Here is a 22,252-nt window from a genome sequence, read left to right as displayed (position 1 = left end):
GGAATTATTTTTCGTTATCTCCTTCCTTTACACTCTGAGGCTCAATTGCAGTTCCTGTCAAAGGCCCATTCACAGTGTGTCACATTTGTGCTTTCCTTTCCTTAGCAATTTAGGCTTCCATTATCTCAATGTAGTGTTTCTTCTCTTGCTTGTCTCCTGTCCTGCTTCTTCCCTTCAAAATCCATCCCACCCATGCAATGCTGCAGACTGGCATTTCCAAACAGGACTATAATTATGTTACTTCCATGTTTAACTATCTCGAAAGGTTCCTGCTCTTCTTTGAATACTAAGTATAGTCTAAACTCCTTTTAGTGTGATATTGATGATCATTTCTAAACTAATTTTAAATTACTATTTGATGTCCTTTTACAAGTTCCTTAAGCTATAGACTATGGCACACCCTTGTGTTATTACTGTTTCCATGGACATCTTGCTTATACTATCAGGTTGGAAGAATTGTTGTTTATTATGTTTTGTGCCCTGCCACACTGAACTGCTCATCATTCCATATACAACTGCTTACTCTTTGTGAGCCACATAGCATGTAGTCTGGAGTATTGAAGAAGGGCCAAACTGAAGTTATCTTATTAGAATTCAAAGTCTAATAAATCTGAGCATAATACTGCTACTGATAAGATGATAAGGATTCTAAGTAAGTAATGTTGGTATCTATGAAGGGCTTACATAGAAGAGCTAAGCATTTGAATTGACTGTTAGTCTTTTAAGACAGGGAAACTTGGATATGCAGAGATGGAGTAGCAGCATTTCAGATGTAAACTGATAGCGCACTAAGGTAAAAAAGACAAACAATAGAAGCATATAGCTGTAGAACAGTGACTAATTTAGTTCCCCCATACTTTTGGGTACCTAAGAGAGAAAAGACAAAAAAGGTTGGAAAGGTATGTTGGGCTTACATTATAGAGAGGATTGAATGCTAATAGAGAGGTCTGAATGCTAAATAAAGGCTCAGAAAATTCAGCTAAGGGGGAAGTGCTAAAGGTTCTGAAAAGGGTTTTGTGTATTCTGAGCCAAGCTTCAGAAAGAATCAGATTTCTGCACAACAGACTAGCTACAAGTGGAAAATTGTGAAGAGGCCCCTTAGGAGACTAATAATTGCTGAGAGCCCAAACTAGAGCAATAGTAGTAGGAAGAGACAAAAGAGAGAGACAGAATGCAGGGCTATGAGACGTTAACTAGTTGGAGAAAGGGAACCGAGGCTGCTACTACTTTAGCTTTAGGGCAGAGGAACATGTGTCTGTGTGTTTTGTTAGAGTAAAGAAGGTTATTTTCATACCGAATTTCAATTGCAAATAGGATATGCAGATGCATAGGTCCAAAGGAGAGCTTCAAAAATTAATTCGTTGTCATTTTATTTTGTATTTTCCTACTGATTCAGAATAATGAATATCTTAACATAAACTTATCTATTTATATCTTTTCCCGCTAAGTGCCTATTCAAATGTTTCGTTTATTTTGCATTGGGTGGTAAGAGATTTTAAAAAAAGGCATATTTTGGAAACAACATTGTCAGATGCAGGTATTGTTATGGTTTAGATCTAGAATGTTCCTCCAAATTCTCATATAGAAAAGTGAATCAGGGGATATTATACTCATCCATTAACGAGTTTGGTAGTTGAATGTGCTGTTAAGAGGTGGGGCTGGCGGACAAGGCAGGTCACAGGGCCACGACCTGGAAGGTTGAATCTCTGAGATGTCTCCCCCTTCCCATCCCCTCCTCTCTGCTTCCTGGTGAGCAGGACACGAGCTTCCTGCTTTGGCAGGCCCTTCCTCCATGCTACTTCTGTGTTGGAGCCTGCTGACCATGGACTGAACCTTCTGAGACTGAGAGCCAACATAAACCTTTTCTTTATATTGTGGATATTGGATTTTTTCCTAGGAAAAGGAAAAAGACTAAGGTAATTATTTTGGGCATTACCTCCCAGTCTATGGCTTGTTTTTCACATCTTTTATTTTTCCTTTTCTTTGTGGTATAATTAAGAAGGCAGAAGTCTGCACTTTGGAAGGGTCTGATTTATCAAACTTTTTTTTTTTATAGTTAATGATTTTGGTCTTCTTTTAAGAGAAGATTTGCCTCCATCAAGGTCATAAAATTATCTCATGTTGTCTTATAGAAATTTTATAGTTCTAACTTTTATGTTTAGAAATACAACCCATAGTTGGTTACCAGAGAACTGTACAACAAAACAACAAAATTATACAACAGAATTCTATGCAGTGATATACTGTATACCTCTTAGAATAACTAAAGTGGAAAAGACAATTCCAAGTGGTGGCAAGAATATAGCAAATGGATTTCTCCTACATTGGTGGTTATGTAATAATATAAGTGCATTAAAAACAGTTTTTAGAAATTAGAAATTAGTTTTTAAAGTAAATTAAATGGCGTATTACCTAGTGATTCCATACCTAGTTGCTTCCCAAAAGAAATGAAAACATAGATGATGTCCATTCTAAGGTTTGCACAGGAAAATGTATAGCTCCTTTATTTTTCAAAGCTCCAAGCTAGAAACATTGTAAACAGATACACAGCTGAGTATATTGTGGATATCCATACACCTGAATACTACTAACCAATATAAAGGAATGAACTAACACATAAGGTGAATCTCGGAAACACTACTCTAACTGAAAGAAATCAGACACAAAAGACCATACTAGAGCATGGCTTCACTTTAATGTAGCATTGCAAAGATTGTAATTCATTTATTATGATGAGGAAAGCAGATCAACAATTGCTTAAGTTGGATATGGTAGGGTAGGAATTTCTGGAAATGAGGTAGAAGCTTTGGAATAATGATTGCACTGCATGTACAGTCAAATGTACAGAACTATATATCTGCAACGGGTACAACTTGTGATGTGTGAGACATGCTTCAATAAGGTTAATTTAAGGACAGCAAAAGAGTGGCATCTTGGCTAAGGATCAAGTGTTCGGTACATAGAGAGTATCGGAAATCCTGAAATCATGAGAAGTCATAGAGATAGAAGACTGCCAGAGGCAGGTCCTCAGAGAGCACCATCCTGCAGGGAACTGAGGAGGCAGAAAGAGAAAATAGGCTGAGAAAAGAAGGAAGAGAATCTGAGAATAGAATATCAGATGCCAAAGGAGAATTTCAGTGAGACAAGGTGCACGGCAGGGAGTGGCTCCACACATATGTCCAAGTGCCTCTGGCTGTGGGAATGGCCGAGTCCTGTAATCTAGGTGGAGGTGAAGCTGCATCAGACTCCAACGGAAGGTATAAGCAACAGCGCCGAATGTGAACTGCCTGTGTGCTGTCCTGTAATTGAAGCCCTGGTGAAATCACGCAGTGGTCAACTTTAAAATGTTCATTAAGCTTACATCTTTATGAAACTACCTGGCTTTCAATCAGTAGCACTGTTACAACTTAAGGCTACTTTAATGCAAAGTAGCAAAGCAGATTCACTACAACGAGGAGCTGGAAGGCAGCCAGTTCAAATGCATTAGAGCCACATTAGCAGATCTGGAAGGGAAGGGTGGATGGCTGACAGCGGCTGTGGAAAGGTGAGGTGATATGGAGCAGTTCCAATCAGGGCTGGCAAGGCCACTTTGAAGCACCGCTTCACATGATATCCACTGTTGAGTGGTTATCAGTCATGACAGAAGCTGAGAAACTCGGTGATGCTTGTGAGAAGACAGAGCACTCAGACGAGGGTCAAAGAAACAGATCTGCACAGGGCAAACCTCACCAAAACATCCACTGCAAGGAAAGCCTCTGCAACAACATTTCCACCTATTTTTTTTTTTTTAATTTATTGGCAAAAATAAGAAATGGAGTTGTGTCATATAGCAGCTTCCTATGAAATGAGCTTCTCTTGTTTCCTGGGTCTTCCAACACAGCCCATTATTTTTAAAACTAAAAGATGAAACTAGTACTGAGTCCCAGATCTCCACCTGAATAAAAATTCTTGTGGGAAGAACCATTTACCTGGAGGACCAATTTGGTGGCTGCTTGCATCTTGACTCTGAATCAGAGACTCGAGAGAATAAAACAAACAAGGAACATTTGTCATCAGCTGTGGCAAAGGAAGAAAAAGAACAGAGAACAGAAGATGACAATGTTAAAGAGGTCAAGAAAAGGAAGGAAGAAAGAAAAGAAAGAAGAAAAGATGGAGCAGTCAAAGGCAAAATCTCTGGATTTGTTTCCCTCGTATGTTGAATGTCACCTTCTGTTATTAGGCCCCCTCTTATTTTTTTCCAGCAGGCCCTCTTGGAAGGCCCTTTCTAGATAACTCAGTGTAATTATCATGCTCTTTTGAGGTAAAGGCGAAGATTAATTCTGCCTACTCTGAGCCAGATTTTGTGCAAAGACTGGAGAACACAGAGCTCAAAAGACAGTACCTGGGCCACAACAGATTGTATGGTATTAAGAGAAAAAACACAGATAAGTAAAATTCAAGTACACATTATAAGCACACGCAAAGTATAAATTTGCTACAGAAGGAAAAGCGCTGTTACAGATTGACAATAGATTGGGAGCTTGGTAGCAGGGAGACAGAGCTTGAAAAGGTAGTTCAGGTGGGAGACAGGCAGTGGCAAGTTAGGAATTTCAGGCAGAGAAGCTAGTGTGTAGGAAGAGCTGGATGCATGAAACACTATAGATAACAAATTCAGCAACTCTAAAAGGCTCTGTCTTGCTGGAGCAAGTTGTGTGAGGGCGAATAGTTGGAGCTGAAGCTGTAGCATATGCAAGAGCTGCATCAAATCATATTGTAAAAAGCTGTTGATGTCTTCTAAGGTGTTTTAATTTAGAAGTCCTTCTGGCTGAAGCATTCTGAGCCTGTAGTGCTATTGAAGGCCAGAACATGTTAAAACAATGTGCTTCAACCTAATTCCCTGGCGGGCTAATACAGCCTGGCACATAGATGCATTCTACGCAGATAGGCGACAGACACTGATGCGTTTTGAATACAGCCAACATTATGTTCCAGATGTTATTTTTTCATCACTCTGTACGTTAATTCTTACTGTTCATATTTTTCCAGGAGAAAGTGATACTGTTGTTGTTATGTTATACAGAAATGAAATGAGTTGCCCAAGATCACATGCTATTAATGGTAGGGCCAGGATATTGAACCCAGACAGATCAACTCTGCAAGATCTACAAAACCCATCTCACTTCATGGCTCCTCATCAGAGCAAGGAATGCTCCTCAGACTTGGCCAGAGTCTCTGAGTCTTTATCACAGTGTTGCAGATAAAGCATAACAATTCTGAGCTGCTGAAGTCTACCAAAGCATTTAGGAAGTAAAAGTACTTGATTACGACAGCAATGTTGTCAACTCATCCTAATGAAAATAACATTGAATTTTAGTTTAAACCATCGACCATTATGACTCAATTATAGTTTTTACCTTGAGAGTCTGCCTCTTTTCTCAGTTTCTGTGGAGAAATATGCATTATTTTTAGGTAACAGTTTAAAGTGTTTATCAGTCAAGCTGTTAGAAATGTCTAGTATTTGTAATTTGTTATTGCCTTTTCTTCCTGCCTTTATTTTTGTCCCCTACGTGTGTGTGTGAAAACAGCTTGAAAGAGAAGACAAAAGGGGAGAGGGTTCAATGCTTTAAAAACATTTTTTTTTGTCTTTTCTTTTGGAGACAGGGTCTCACTATGCAGTTCACTAGGCCTTGAGCTGACTTTGTAGCCCAGGCTGATCTCAAACTTGCAATGATCCTCCTGACTCTGCCTCCCAAGTGCTGGGAGTACAGGTGTGTGCCACCATGTCCAAATTTTTTCTTTCTTTTTTTGCTACCAGGAATAGAACTTAGGACCTTGTGCTTAACAGGCAGGTGTTGATGCTGATGAGCTATATCCTTGCTCCCCTAATTTCAAAAAATTTTCCAAGGCCACATTTTCAATGAAAGTGTTGCTTTGTAGGAAACCTTTAAACGGACCAGTATTTTCTTAATCTTTATTTCAATTTACACAAGTTCATTCAAAAGACAGAGGAAGCATGTGAACTTGGAAGATATAAAATTAAAATCTTTTTGTTGTGGTATTCTTTTTTATGTACCGGGGATTGAACTCACAACCTCGTGTTGCCGAGCAGGCACTTATGATGCTGAGCTAAATCCCCAGCCTACTGTGGTATTCCTATATGTGAAAATCAAAACAAAGGATAATTCCAGTGCTAAAAATATATTACATCGTATAACGGTTTCTGCTTCTAAATTTTTTATCCAATTTAATAGAAACAGGCACAATTGGAGAACAATTATTATTGTGTCAAATTGTCCCAATTCTGACCAGGCATGGTGGTATAACCTATAATCCCAGAATTTGGGAGACTGATGCAGGAGTTTTGCTGCCTTTCCAACCAGCTGCATAGTGAGAGCCTGTCTCAGAAAACTCCAAATCAAATGCAAACTAGTTCTAATATTTGCAGGATGAGTAGTTGTATGGATCCATGTCCTATAGAGGGCAGTGCCAACTCTATTAAGAACTATTGCTTTAGGTGAACCAAGCTGATTTATACCATAACTCTTGACACACACACACACACACACACACACACACACACACACACTCCTATCTGGAATTACAATTAAACAAAAAAGAAAAGCTAAATATGATGAAATAAACAACTGAGATGTGCTTGTTGAGTGGAAGCATAAATCACAACAACCTGATGAACTGCAGTCTTTAACTAGGTGTCTGTGCCCCAAAGAGGTTCCTTCAGCACTGCACTCATGACTTCACTAAATAGTGCTCGCACCTGCTCAGAGAATAACACTCATCACAAGTGTTTTTGCACAGGTGTCTCCATTTAGTAGAGGTTAATAATTGCACGTAACATTTTTGCCAATGTTTTTCTGAAGTGCAAGGAGAATTGAGTCAACAGATCATAGGTGAAGCTGAGAGGTCTATGAAGAGTTCGTTTACACAGTGAAACAAGATCTATTAGTGCTTAGGTTGTAACCACGGATTAACATGACACCCTATCTGCGTGAAGGCAAGGAAAGAAAATGCAGAAGCAAAGTAAATCAGTACTAGCTTTCAGGTCTGTAACGCAGTGAGAAGCTCTGAATTGTATTAAACTTGTGTTCTAGGAATTTAGTCACAACAAACATCAAAAGATGAATATTAAATACCAGACAATGTTTCTGAGCAGTCATATAGAACATCAAGTTTCCAGTACTGTTTGTAGTAAGCAATGGTGGAAGTGATTTATGCCTCCTCAGCCTTAGTCTTAAAATTGGAAATTTAATTTGACCGTATACCTGCACCTACAACATGTACAATATATAATTTATTTGGGCAATTCACCTTACAAGCCCCAAATTTCTCATCCTTAAAATGAAGGCAGCCAAGTATTCTCCTAATACAACTTTTACAAGGCTAGTGTAGGTTTATTTTATAGCAAGACCACCAAAAACATGCATACTAAATGTATGCAGGGTAAACCAGTAAACACTGGTTAACTTTCCAGGAATGTCATTGTTTACGCGCTATGCATCATTGTAGGTTCCCAAGAATTCTCTACATTTCTTTCTTGAATTTCTAGCTTTTTGACATCCATATGTTCACAACATTGACATGTGAATGACATATGACATTGAAAACTATATGAGGGAAAACTGTATGATATGACTGTGTTTTCTTTATTGATGAATATTTTCTTATAATGCTTTCAATCATCTACATCACTACCAGTTGCTTAATTTCAGTGACTGTTGCTATGAGGGTTAATATGGATCTCTTATTTTTAAGGTAACTGAATTCAGGTTGTATTCTTGCAGCCAAAAGTTGGAGCTGCTGATACAATGATGATTGAGAAAGATATTTTGACCTTACAATAGTAATTCTGATTTGTTTACCCACTTTATAAATTTTAGTGTTTAGTTGATATTTCATTTGAACAAAACTTGGGTGAAAGACTTTGAAATTATTGCTTTCTAGATTTGAATTTCTCCAACCATTGGACAAGAACCATTATCCTTGGTATAATGTTAATTTTTATAATATGGTATTCTATATGGCTGTTTTCAGCAGGAAATGACTTATCACTAACAAAATCACACACCTATGTTGTCTGACTCATACTTTTGAATAAGAGCTTTGCTCTTGGTTGTCACCCAAACGCAGTGCCTGGTATGTACTAATTTTACTAATGTCTTTGGCATCAGACCCTTTCAAGGTACAATGAATACAAAGATATATAAGAAATGGTCCTTTGTCCTGAGGACTATATTTGTCAGTGAGGAAGGTAGCCAAAAAATTCCAGATATCCAAGGCAGTGACAGATTTGAATGAAGAGCTTTTCAAAGTTAGGACTCACATAATCTTGCCTTGAGAAATGAAGGAACTTCTAGTCCCAGTGGTTCAATCTGAGCTGATGCCTGAATGATAAGCACATATTAGGTTTACTGGGATTCCAGGAAGAGAGAAAGTTGCAAGAAAATATGATAGACTGAAACAGGAATGTGCTAGCCGTGTTTGAAATTATTTCAGAATAAGCATTCCTAGGATTTGAATGCAGATACCAAGGTGGTGACAAATAGCAGGGAGGAGAGGGTAACAGATTTCTTACTTGAATGGCTTTGGGAATGAGATTGCTTAGGATGTAGAATAAGAGTGAGCTAGGATTAAAAATGAAACTCTGGAAAATAAGAGTATTTATTTTATCACTTAAAGAAAGGACTTAAAGAAGAGGGACCACATAGTGCAAGAGAATATGGTGAGGTGCAAGGATGAGGAGGAGAGGAGAGGAGTCCTAGAAGCTGGTGAGTCTCCAGATTACAGTAGAGGGATCATAGCAAGTATCAGGAAATTCCCAGTGACATTTTGTGGAAGCGATTTTCATACTACTTGAAGGATGGAAATCAGAGCAATAGGAGCTGAGTTGTTAGGGAAAGCTAAAAAAGTAGATGTCAGGGTTTAGGTTATAAATTCTTAATAATTTGAGTGAAGATGTAAAGAAACAAGTTGAATCCTGTAGTAGTTTTGAGAGGCAAAGTAAGGTTGAGGGAGGAAAGTTCTAGAGCACAAAGGCAGAAAAATGGTGTTTCTTACACATCTGTGTATGTAATTTTGCTCAGCAATTTCTGATTTGTGAACCATGAGCATATAGATAGACCAACGGGCGTGAGCGTGAAAAGGAAATTACAGCAGAAAAGAAAAGGAAAATTCGAAGAGCTGATGGGATGAGGAAATGCCAACGGAATTCGTCTTCTCTAGAACAGGGCTCACTAATGTGGGTTTAAAAATGCAGTGCACATATATTTGGCTACAGTTTTTCTGGAATTTTCTGTTTAGATGCCTGACCTGAATAGAGGGCTTTTCTAAAATAAAAAAGACTTGTTAAAATGACAGCTTGAGGTTAATAATAGCTAACATTTAAAGAAGGTTTATTCTACGCCAGACACTTTGCTAAGTATTTATACATATTGATGCTTATGCTCAACAAATCTATGATGGAGGATTTATTTTTATCCCCATTTTATAAGGCTTAAATAGACACCCAGAAATATTAACACAGTCAAAGTTACATATGAGTGGGGCTAGGATTTGAACTCATTCACTCTCTATCCAAAGCTTGAATTTTAAAATCCCGAGTCAAACTATTTATCCCAAAACATTCTGCATGAATAACACAACTGCCTTTAACTCACTTGCTGTCACTCTGAACTTGCAGTCAGGATTTGGCTATTTGGGTTTCCACTGCACTTAAGGAAAGATACACTCTTCTCTTCAAGAAGCTCATGAATATCAAAACCCTAATCACAGCTATTTGGATAACATGAGTTCACGCTTTACAAACCAACCATGGCCCTAGTCATATTAAAATCAAAGTTGCAAAATAAAGAAACATTCTGAAAAACCTTGTCTGCTTCATTTAGATAACAGTGTGCAGAAGGAGTTGAAAGATAAAAATGGTCAGCATGTATTATTTCTTTTTCCTTTTTTATTGTAAGGCCTGTGGTGTTGTGGATGATATCATCATGCAATTTGGTTTGAATGTGTCGCCTGCTGGACTGTGCCGATTACCTAACTAATGACATGCACACTGCTTGCCATTGTCACACCTCTTTTCTTACAAGTGGGAATTTCAAGTGACAGACTAAAGCTGTTTGCTATCAATTTTGCAAAAAACACATCTGCCAGATAGCCAAGATTTAGTTCAGAGACCGAAATCGATTAATATTCTAATTTGTTACCTGTCATTAGTGTCACGCTGTATTATGCCAAGTCAAAAGTGATAACCTTTATACAACATATGCTCCTAAAGGAATTTGATTTTAGGGATATGATCTATTTTTGTTGACTGTTCCTTCCTGTGTATGAATCCCATTACAAATTTCAATTACACAGGCAGTAAAAATCGTGATGGGTTAAAATGAAAGTATAATGTACACACCATTATATTTTTAATAAAACTGCACAGCTGCATTTTTCAAATACCTATTTCTTGTATCATTTTAAGATTTTAAGTGTTTCACTTGATTCTTCCTGACACATCAAAGAGAGTGCTAGCTACATATTTTTCATAGCCATTACCCAGACCCACTACCATTCTATTTTAGGTTGCTGGTCAAAAGCAAATCTTCATGGAAGAGGAAACTGATTTTCTGTTTTGATCTAAGCTCCCTAATAAAGAGATATAGGAATGAGGCAATGACTTGGCAAGGAATCAAATAATTTAGGGGAAACAAAAGAGACTTGCATAGGTCATTCCCCCCCCCCAATTGATTGTTTTCCTACCAATAAATAGAGAAGAAACAAACAAACAAACATTATAGCTGGCTGTAAGTGAGGAAGCCTAAAAAATGCAGGAATTGTTATTATAAAGAGAGAAACATTTTATTTTTTCAAAGTGAATGGCATTATTACGCATTGACACTTTTCTTGGTGTTTAGCATTTGAAATTTATCCTTTAGTAATGTAATTTACTTTGTCAGCATATTAAAGTCTCAAAGCTTAAGAGGAGTGGTTCAAAATATAATCTAAATTGACCTTTATTTATTTATTCATGAAATATACATTCATGAAATATACATTCATGAAATATACACCAGGTGCCTCTAATGTACCACATACCACCAGGGATATTGTCTACACACAAAATAGATCCAAATTAAAGGCTCTTATAGAACTTACATTATTTTGGAGGGAGCCAGAGAAATTTAACAGCGAGTAATGAAATACAGGGTAGTATACATGGTATTTAGTAATATGGGGAGAAATGCAGCAAAGATTCAGAACAGGAAGTGCTGGCAAAGATAGGATGAGATGAAAGGGGTTGCCTTCTTAACCAGTGTAGTTGTGGAAGGTCCTAAGGAAGCAGCCATTGAGTGAGCTGTGCTGACAGCCCAGCAGTTATCGACTTTGCCAGGCATCTCATATCGTTTACTCATCCAGAGATGATGTTGGGACACTATGGGAGATGCATTTTTGACCTCATATTATTCACAACTTCCTTCACGCTCCTGTAACACATTTCTCTTAATGCAAATGTTATGATAAAAAAATTCTTTAAGTGAGAATTTGTACCAATGATCTATGCATTTGCTTTCTACTTGGTAATTATAACCTCAGGAGGGCTTGCAGTTTATATACCAGTCTGTTAGTTCAGTTGTAGTACAAAGAAGGGAAATGAAATTTTTCTTTTTACCTCTGAGGCTTGGTCTATTGGGCCATCTCTATCTCAAATCCTTTGTGGGTTTTCCTGTTGAGAATGATGATTACTGACAATGGCTGTGAGTGTGTCTTAAGTTAACCTGAATTTTTAAAAAGTGAATGGATAGGTTAACATGTTTCTAATTACCAAGGTGCAAGAAGTTGATTCCTCATGTTTTTCATTTAGTTTTTGAGTGTCCTTATACCATAATTCTCTTATAAATTTTAAAAATCTCTCATCCGAACTACTGCAATAGCCTGCACTGTCTTCCTTTCTTACCCTTCTGTAATCTAGTATTGTGGTAAGGATGATCTTTTAAAAATTTAAGTCAGATCCAGGAACACCTCTGTTCAAAAGTTCTTAAACAAATGGTTTGTGCTTATATTGTTTGATCAGTTATGCATGCCTGTATCTTGTAATCTGAGCAACTAGTTTGAAGATGAGAATATGCAATATATTAATCATTGATAATTTCCTATTATCTTGTTTTGAAATTCTGTATCATTATTTTTTTCCTCTATAAAATTAAAGCACTGTATTTTAAATTTTATTTAAGGAGAAAAAAAGAAAAAAAAACAAAAAGGGTACAAGTTATACAGAATTTCAGAAAAAATAAACAGTAGGAAATCACTAGTTAATAGACTACATATTGTCATCTTAGAAATAGTTGTTCAAGTTACAAAATTAAAGCATATAGAGTGAACATTCAAACAGTGAGACTGCAAACAGTTCTGTTCAATGATCCAATAACTCAGTAATATGGTTACCTATCTTATACACTTAAATATACATGCAGTTATGTCCTTTAGAGCACTTTCTTTTCCTCTCTTTTGTACAATGACAATTACACATTTTGTGTTTTATTACTCCCACTGTTCTTATTACTTTTTTTGAAGAGAGTAAAACCAAATATGACATAACAGGACAGAGTCAGTCAAATCAAAAAGATGACATATACATAATGTAAAAACAAAATACAAGGTGATCAACAATGGTTACCATAATGCCTCTTTGCTAGCTTAAAAAGAATTGCCTATATCATCAGTTATTTTACAAGATAAAATCTAGATTTGTTAGAACAGTCCTCAAGGCCCAATATGATATGGTTTCTGATACATACAATTTATAATCTGATTCTTTCTCCCTTGTTCACTCTACTTAAGTCACCCTGGGCTGCTTGATATTTCAGGTAGATTTTTGCCTAAGGGCTTTGTCGACTTTTATCGTAGCTCCCTCCATTTTCAGGTCTTTTTGTGAAGAAACCGATGCTGACAACCTCAAAGATAACAATCCTATATATAGATATGATGTACTATATATATTTGCTTCTTTATTACTCCTTGAGAATATAAGCTCAAAATTTTGGTCCCAGGGCTTAAAAGATGATAGAATGTGTTCAAACTTGACAAAAACACTAAGGTTCACGTTAAATGTTGTTAGTGTTTGGGTAAAGCAAGATGGTGGAGCAGGACGCTATCAATTGCCCTCTTACAGAATTTGAGCGACTGTCCATCTATTTGAGCGACTGTCCATAGATGAAAACACCTTCACCAGAGCTGAGAGAACTGTGAAAAGATCATAGTACCTTTTCCAGTTGTAGCACAGTAAGACAAGATACACCAAAGTACATCATTCTTTTCCCAGTCCCAGGCTCCAGTGTGGAAGGCGGGAGAGCCTTCCTGTGGGAAAGAGAGCTTGGGACTTTGACTTAGAATTCATTTACAGTAAGACGCAACACTGGGCAGACTTCTGAGGCCTCGTGTTCTAGATCAGCACCTAGAGACTGAAGCTTTGCAACCTTCCTTAGCCACAGGATGGACTGTGTAGTCTCAAGCTTCGGATCTGTATAGCAGACTTGGTCTTTGATGTGCACTAATGCCTGGTGGATGTTCATGGCTCTGAGAAGGGGCATCCTTCCGTGATCCCTGGCTGCCAGTGCCGACTCACACTTGTCTAGTGGACCCCAACTTCTGGTAGTAATGCATGAGCCACAGCTCCTCTGCTTCTGGCAAGGACATCCGAGTAGTGCCCAGGCTTCCAAGATGCTCCTGTGCCTTGATGGTCTTAGACATCATGCCTGCTACAGTGGGCCCTAGGCTTCTATAACACTGTGATAGCCACAAGTATCCCAGACTTTGTTTCAACCCAGCACTGAAATTGGCATACATCTTTGCCAGACAAAGCAGTCTGTAGAGACTGAAATAAATATCTCCTACTTTAACATATAGATATAGATCTACAACCACAAGGATCAGAACAACTGGGGAAAGATGAACTAAATTCTATGAAATATTCAAAGATGAACTAGTAACCCTCAAACTCTTAAAAAAAAACCACAAGAAAGAATACTTCTAAACTCATTTCATAAGGCCAGTGTTACCCTGATACCAAAACCAAGCAAAGACCTGCACAAAAAGAATACTACAGGAGATATCTCCCTCATGAACATAGATGCTGAATTCTTTAGCAAAGTTTAAGCAAACCAAATTCAATAGCTGTCATGGCTTAGATCTGGAGTGTTCCCCAGAGACAATATGTGTTCAGAGATAGGGCTTTTGAAAGGTGATTTGATCATGGAGATGCTAAGAGACATGTAGGTATTTGTTAAGAGGCGAGGCCTGGGCAGCAGAGGTGAGTCACTAGAGCATGACCCAGAAAGATATACCAACCTCCTCATTTCCTCTTTTTTTTTTTTTCCACTTCCTACCCCGCTGATGTGAGCAGCTTTATTACACGAGGCTCTTCTACTATTCTCTTTTTCCTTTGGACCCAGCTGACCATACATGGACTCAGACTTCTGAAATTATCAGCTTGATGATCCTCTAAATTATGGTTGTTCAGTATTGTGTTTAGAAATTGGAAAATAAGACAGATTTTAGTAATGAAAAATGAGGTTGTTGCTTTGACTACCTGACCATGGGGTTCAGTAACCTTTGGAGCTGGCTCAGGGGGAAGATTTGGAAATATTTAGAGATGATGGTGGCCAGAGAAACCCTAGAATGCTGTAAACTGAGATTTATGGCTCGTGCTGGTCAGAGTTCAGAAGACAAAAGCTGGTAGGGATGCTGCTAGTAGAGTCAGGCTCGGGAAGTTTTGGTTGGAATCAAGGACTCCTCTGGCGGTTGGACTTGAGACCATGCATACTGCACTCTAGCAGAAAATGTATCTGCGTTTTGCTTGTGTCTTGAGACTTTGTGGGAGACTGAGATTTAGGATAGTAGATTAATTAAATTAGAGAAGGAAATGCCAAAGCAGGTCAACATTCAGGTTGAAGCATAAATACTGCTAATGGCTTATAGCCAGGCTTACAGAGAAAAACAAGGAACAAAAAGCCCATTTAAAATGTTTTCAGTTTTGGGGAGAAAGAATGTCAAAGAGCAAGTAAATAAGATAATAGTAACAGGTAAAAAAAGTTTTTCTTATAATGATATGGAATTAGTTCCAGGGATATAAGGATAATTCAGCATATATAAAACAATAAATACAGCATAGCATGTTAACAGAATAAAGGACAAAACAATATGATTTTTTTCAGTAGATGGAGAAAAAATGTTGTACAGAATTGGACATCCTTTCAAAAATAAACATTATCTATAGAAAGAACTTTAACACAATAAAGGCTCATATGACAAACACATGGTTAACACCATACTGAGCAGCGAGTTTCCTCTGTGATCTAGAAAGCAAGAATGTCTATTCTTGATACTTGTATTCCCTTTTGTACTGGAAATCCTACAGTAATGTCACAAGGAACAGAAAAGCCATCCAAATTGGAAGGAAAGAAATGAAATATTTTCCTGCCTAAATATGGCAGATCATACATATAGCCCTAAAGTTAGAATCCAGGAACAAAACTGATGAATGAACTCATTAAAGTAATGTGACACAAAATCAATATACAAAAATCAGTAATGTTTCTATGAACTTTGTGAAAATAAAATCAAGAAACCAATTTCCTTTGCATCACCTACAAAAGAAAACACTTCGGAAAGAATTTAATCAAGGAGGTGAAAGCTCTACCTGGAAATGAAGGAAATGCAAATTAAAACTGCAATGAGATATTACTAATTATCAAAAAGGCAACAAGTGCAGTGAGGATGTGAGAAAAGTGAATTCTTGCAAGCTATTTGTTGGATGGTAAATTAGTACAGTCACTATGGAAAACAGGATGGATGTTCTTCACAATTTAAAAAAAGATAATTATCATGTGACCCAGAAATCCCACTACTGAGTGTATAACCAAAGGAAGTGAAATCAGTATATCAAAGATATATATTATCACTCCCATGTTTATTATGGCATTATTCACAATGGCAGAGACATGGAAATAAACTTAGTTTCCATCAATGGATCAAAATATATGATACACAATGAAGTATCGGTCAGTAAAAAAAAAAAAAGATTATCCTGTCATTTGCCTTAAAATGGATGGATTTAGAGGAGATTACATTAAGTGAAATAAATCTGGCACAAAGAGAAGAAATATTGCATAATCTTAGTCATATATGGAGTCTAAAAATATTGACTCCATAGAATGGAGATTACCGTAGGTTGGGCAGAGTAACAGGGGAAGGAGAGTTGGGCAAATGTTGATTTATGGGTAGTAAGTTATGGTGAGAACGAAGCACTAAGTTATGCTTTACTATGGCATAGTAGGGTGACTACAGAACACTATAGAACATTAATGTATTTATATTTCAAAAGGCAAGAAGAAAAGATTTTGAGTTTTTATCACAAAGAAATAATAAATGTTTGAGTGGACAGATATGTTTACTCTGGGTTAAATCACACAATGTACATATGAATCAAGTCATTACATAGACCCCCTTAATATATTTTTTGTGTATCGGTTAAAAATAAATTTAGTCAAAGGAGAAAAAAAATTGATCTCATATGAGATGAGTATAAAATGTGGCCACCTGTGGTTAAAACATTGAGAAATAAATAAGGAAAATCAAACTTGAAATACTAGGAAAGCAAATATTAGCTGTATTTGAGAATAATTTTTACAAATGAATAGTTTCATAAATACAAATCCAAACTGCACAAACAACCTATAGACATCAGTATTCTTGAGAGAAATAGACATAAAAGAACTTATCTACATTAGATACAGCATATAGAATTTTTAAAATAAACTTGATTGCCACCCAAGACACGAAGAATATTTTATTTCCAAGACTGTTAGAGTTTATTATTGGAATATTTCCAAAGAGTACTACCATTAAACAATATGAAGATTCCCACTTTTTCTCCCAATTGAATAAAGTGACTTTTGGCATTGTATTTTTACTGAAGTGATAGGATAGGATACTCACACGGAATTTTATGCAACTCATTCATAAACTTCTCCTTCAGCTTAGAAAAGGCGTCTTCCTTTCCTTCCCCAGGGCTGGCTGGCTCTGTGGCATTATGTGGTACAACAGTCGCAACAGTGGTGACTGGCGGAGCTGCCAGGGCCTCATGATGACTCTCGCTCACCATTTTAGGTTCGGGGGAACTGTGAGGGGAAGAAAAGAAGCAAAGAAAAACAATTCAAAATGGCTTACGTGATCCTATATCAAAGGTATACTGGAGATAAAAGGCCAGCAGAGGTTGCACCTGCTCCCCGGGTAAATAGTCTAGCATTAGCATATTACTTTATGTTGGTTCATGAAATATTAATAAGACCACAGAGAGTGGAGAGTTCTTTCTCAAAAGGAAAACCACATATAAATACTGAACCTTTCTCAACAACTCTCTCCCAATGATATTGTGTAAACTGTCAAATCTATTAGTTATACAGCCCATTATTATTTTTTTTGCTGTGTAGATTTAACTTCTAACCTATATCTTATTGAAATAAATAGGAAACTATTGTCAATATATATACTCAATACTCCTTAACATTTTATATTTTCTAAAACAAAGAGACTTTTTTTGGAAATGTTGATAAGTGCTAGCATGCATTCAAATGTTAGTGACTTTTAAAATAGCTATAAATAATACAATTAAAACATTGATAGTGTATCATGACATTATGAAAAATTGATTCTTGAATCTCATTTATTATTGGTAAGTTTCCTTCCCAGGTATTATTTAATGTTTATTATAGGCAGTACTCTCATCAATAATTCACTTGTCTTGTTGAGTGATATTTTAGGTCACAGAAAATGTGGTAAATTTACTACTTATATCAAACACTGATAATCTAACATGACTTGCCTGTTTAATTATTTTAATTTACTTAAATCGATTATGTTATTGAATAAATTTATTGAATTAATTCACTTAATTATTTCAAATGAGTGTTTGCTTTCAAAATCCTAAAAAACTAAGATAGTCAATGAAAACATCTTAGCTTTGAATTCCAAAGACATCAGTTCTGGTCCTTTTCACTGGCTGAATGACTTTTGACAAGGCATTTGACCTCTACATCTACTCACTTTCTGAAGCATAAAGAACTGAGCCCTGTCCTTCCTAGATTATTCTTAGTTACCACACGTGATATGATAGATCAATGTAAGGAAAGAGTTCTGAGTGAGGAAAAGCAAATTCATACTTGGAGTCCAAAAATATGGTGGATTTTTAGTTTATTGTATGGTTTAAGATTTCAGCCTGTGTTGACAACACAGTGGAGATGACTTTGGGCAGACATAAAGAAAATAAACAGGCCTGATCAAGAATAACTTCACTGTCACAACGGGAATTTGATGGCTAAAGGCACTTTGATTTGCAAACAAGTGAGAATAACCAGCAAGCACAAGCAAAAAAAGAGAAATGCAAAGTAAACAACACTGAGATTCTATCTTACTCTAGAAAGCTTGGCTATCAAGAAATAAAATGATAAATGCTGGCACAGGTGTGGAGCGGGGGATGGGAACCTATTACATTGTTGGTGGGAATGTAAAGTTGTGCAACCATGATGGAAATCAGTATGGATATTCCTCAGACAACTAAACGGAGAAATTCATTCAATACAGTTATTTCCCTTCTAGGTATATTCTCAAAAGAGTTAATCACATCATATTATAGTGATAGGTGCCAACCCATGTTTATACCACCACAATTCACAATAACTAAGTCTTGGAAACAGCTTAGATGTCCATTAACAGATAAATGGATAAAGAAAATGTCATATTGATATACAACAGATTACTACTCTATCATAAAGAAGGATAAACTTGATTCATTTTAGGAAAACAATACACTGTGTGATGATAATGTTAAGTGGAATAAGTCAGCCACAGAAGATTAAATATTGCATGGCTTCTTTTATATGGGAAACCAAAAATATAAATAAAGACCAAAATAAAAGACAGATAATAGGAAGTAGGGAGATAGATCTTTTGCAAAAATGAAGGTGATCAGGAGACAGAGGAAAGCAGGAAGAAGGGATGGGGAAGGGATAAAAAATTAAGATGTGTTAGGAACATGTGTGAACCATCTTTCCATGAGGAACATAATTATTACGTCCTTTATAGACTGGAAACTTTCTGATTTAGTAAGAGTGTAACTGAAGGGAAAATTATCTTAGATGCATGGGGTTATTAATATCTTAAAATCAACAGATATTGGATCTTCTGGAAGGTGATCATATCTCTCTTTTTTTCTTTTCTTTTTTGAGAGAGTCTCTCCATCCAGTTCAGGCTGGCTCTGAACTCACTATATAGCTCAAGCAAGCCTCGAACTTGAGGCAATCCTCCTGCCTCAGCCTCACAAGTTCTGGCATTACAGGCACCACCAGGCAAGCCAGAAGGTGATCATTTCTGAGGTTAATATATATACATTGATAATAATTTTTATTGCTGATAGATTAGTTCTTTTTTTAAACTTTTATTGTCCATTGACATTTATCAGTATAATCCTAAAAGTAGAGTCACAAGACATGGGTTCAGACTGTCTCTTCTTTTTAGTTTCTTCCTTTGCAAAATGATAGTCAGACAAAATACTTAAGTTTTTACACACAAAGAACTTAGCACAGCATCTGGTATTTTACATATAGGTTTGTTCTACTGATTGAATTATTGCTTTTCCATCTATCTATCCATCTCTAACAGCATTTAGCAGCCCAGCATTCTTCCAAAGTGTACACATAGAGAAGCTTTTCCTAATTCTATTTAGCTTAGGAACCTATCTTCCTGCTGATTATGCCATATCTTTTCTACTTCATGTGAATCAGCAGAATAAAATGATATGTAGGCATATATGTGAAATATATATCTATATCTATCTCTATCTCTCTCTCTGTCTCTCTCTCTCTCTCTCTCTCTCTCTCTCTCTCTCTCTCTCTATATATATATATATATATATATATATATATATATATAGTCAAAAAATCAACTGGTTCCTCTCATGAGGATCACCAGTTAGGATATACTTTATTACATGCTCTGCAAGATAGCTAAAGGCATTTGAATAATCCCTGTGGTTTATTCTGGGATTTAAAGGAAATGATTGAGATAAATTAAAAAACAATATAATAGTGCTATTGTTAAGAGCATATTGTCTGTTTTTCTGCCAGAATTCTCTTATATTTCATTGCAGATTTGCTTCTAGCCTTTGTCTGCACAGATGGTCCTCTATCATCGCACTTATTAAATATTTTTGTATTATTCTAACTTATGAAATACAAATTTTTTTACTTATAGTTGGAAAGATACACAACTATAGGAACAATGAGACTTTTGCTAAACACAGTGCACATTTACAAAATGTGCCTGCAGTTTTTTCAGTTTTTTTTAAGGAGAAAAAATGTTTCTGTAAATAACAAAAACAATCTTTCAAGGTCTCCTTGGAAGATGTTCAATGAAATTGTAAAAGCTATAAATGTAACTCTTATCAATCAATATTTTCTCAGCCAATTATGAGTTTTTAAAAATTTAAGAAGCGATTATAATAAAAACATACGTGACTATTCAGTGCAAACCACTATAAAATTTTCAGAAGTCATAAAATGTAAAAACATAAATACTTCCTTTTGTGAATGGGAAGAGAAACTGATTATGCAATCCTGGCTTTTGTGATAATTTTATATTGTTTTACATAGTTTAGTGCAGGGGGTATTGTTTGCCTATTGAGAAAAAACAGTAGAATATATTGAGAAAATACTAGCTAAACATTTTTGTGTATTTGATATGTGATTTAGGTATATTACTAAAGGGTAGAGTTTTCCTACTATTTCCATGTGGTAAATATAATTGTCACTCAATTCATTGGTGAAAAATTCAAGGCACAAGGGTGTTATGCAGTGGGGTTAAAGTCATATAGTAGTAGTCGGTGGAACTCAGGTTTAAACCGAGGTGTCCTAGCCATGATAGTATTAAAGGACTTACACGCAGTGAAACAAGTATCTGCTGTTTTGGGGAAGGAACTTTTGAATACAACACCTAGTAAGAAGAACATTCTACAGTGTCACCCAATACACCCACTCTTTCTGCCTATATGTTATCGCTGGAGCAAGACTTTCATATAAAAGCACTTACCATTACAATATAGGAAAAACCTGACACATTCCACCTTGCTTTTCACAACAACATTCTAGCTTTACCCCCAAATTGTGTACATTAGTTTCACAACCCACTAATGGTTTGAGACTTGAAATTGGAGAATCATGTTAATAAGGGAATGTTAGGATACAGCAGCCTCGAATGAGCTGATAATAAGTAAGCCTACCATTTAATAACCATCTACTCTGCGTGAAAATATTATCACTGACGGTGAAGTACAGCATCTGTGCTCCCCAATGCAATCCCAAAGCGTAATTTAACCTTATTTTGCCAAAGAAAATAAAAGATGGCTTTTCTAGTGAAGTGGTTTGTTCTGTACGGTCTTTTTTTTTTTTTTTTTTTTTTTTTTTTGAATTTTTTCTTTAATTAAGACAAACATAAGAAATGACTAAATAATTTTTTTTGAAACAATAAGGGGAAGATTGAGATAAAACAGGACATAACAATATAACAATAGAGGTCACAGCATGGCTGTTTCAACAACCTAGTACTTCACCACCTTATAACCTGACTTAATAGTAGTTACCATAGTGTCTTTTTCCTTGAAATATTTGGATAAAACTTCATATACTCTAGCTTCAAATATTTTCATATCAAGAAGCCCAGAATAAAGCCTTTCTAATTAATGAGTGAAAACTTTTTAAGGCTTCAAGGCCACCTAATGGGGAATCATGATTACCACATATTTTTATATATTTGAATCATTATTTACATTAGGGAAACTATTCGGTATTCACACATGCGAGATTGATTTATTTCACTAATGAGTATGGTCTCAAGCTGCGCCCATTTATTGATAAATATCTCAATGTGATCCTTCTTTATAGCTGAATAATACTCCATTGTATAGAAATACCACAACTTTTTTATCCATTCCTCAGTTGATGGGCACTTGGGTTGTTTCCAAGATCTGGCGATTACAAATTGTGCTGCTATAAACATAGGTGCACATATATCACTGTGGTATGATGCTTTCAGTTCTTCTGGGAATATGCCTAGAAGTGGAATAGCTGGAATAAATGGGATTTCCAGTCCCAACTTTTTGAGAAATCTCCAGACAGATCTCCACAAAGGCTGTACCAGTCTACACTCCCACCAGCAGTGCAGG

General features: G+C 36.3%; 1 protein-coding gene across 3 annotated transcripts in view; it reads right to left on the bottom strand.

The window, feature by feature from the left end:
- Syt1 (synaptotagmin 1) overlaps positions 1–22,252 on the bottom strand; it is a 515,260-nt gene that overhangs the window by 185,080 nt on the left and 307,928 nt on the right. For all 3 annotated transcript variants that reach the window (XM_063255195.1, XM_063255194.1, XM_003475946.5), the window contains one exon: positions 16,975–17,156. In XM_063255195.1, coding sequence (XP_063111265.1) covers positions 16,975–17,140 — 166 coding nt within the window. In that variant the 5' untranslated portion in view covers positions 17,141–17,156. The remainder of the gene's footprint in view (positions 1–16,974; positions 17,157–22,252) is intronic.

This window comes from Cavia porcellus, unplaced genomic scaffold (genome assembly GCF_034190915.1).
Source record: "Cavia porcellus strain 051 isolate PalLab524CR breed Dunkin Hartley unplaced genomic scaffold, mCavPor4.1 scaffold_8, whole genome shotgun sequence".
Taxonomy (NCBI): Eukaryota; Metazoa; Chordata; class Mammalia; order Rodentia; family Caviidae; genus Cavia; species Cavia porcellus.
The sequence above is the reverse complement of the archived record's forward strand: the minus strand, read 5'-3'. Positions and strand labels throughout refer to the sequence as shown.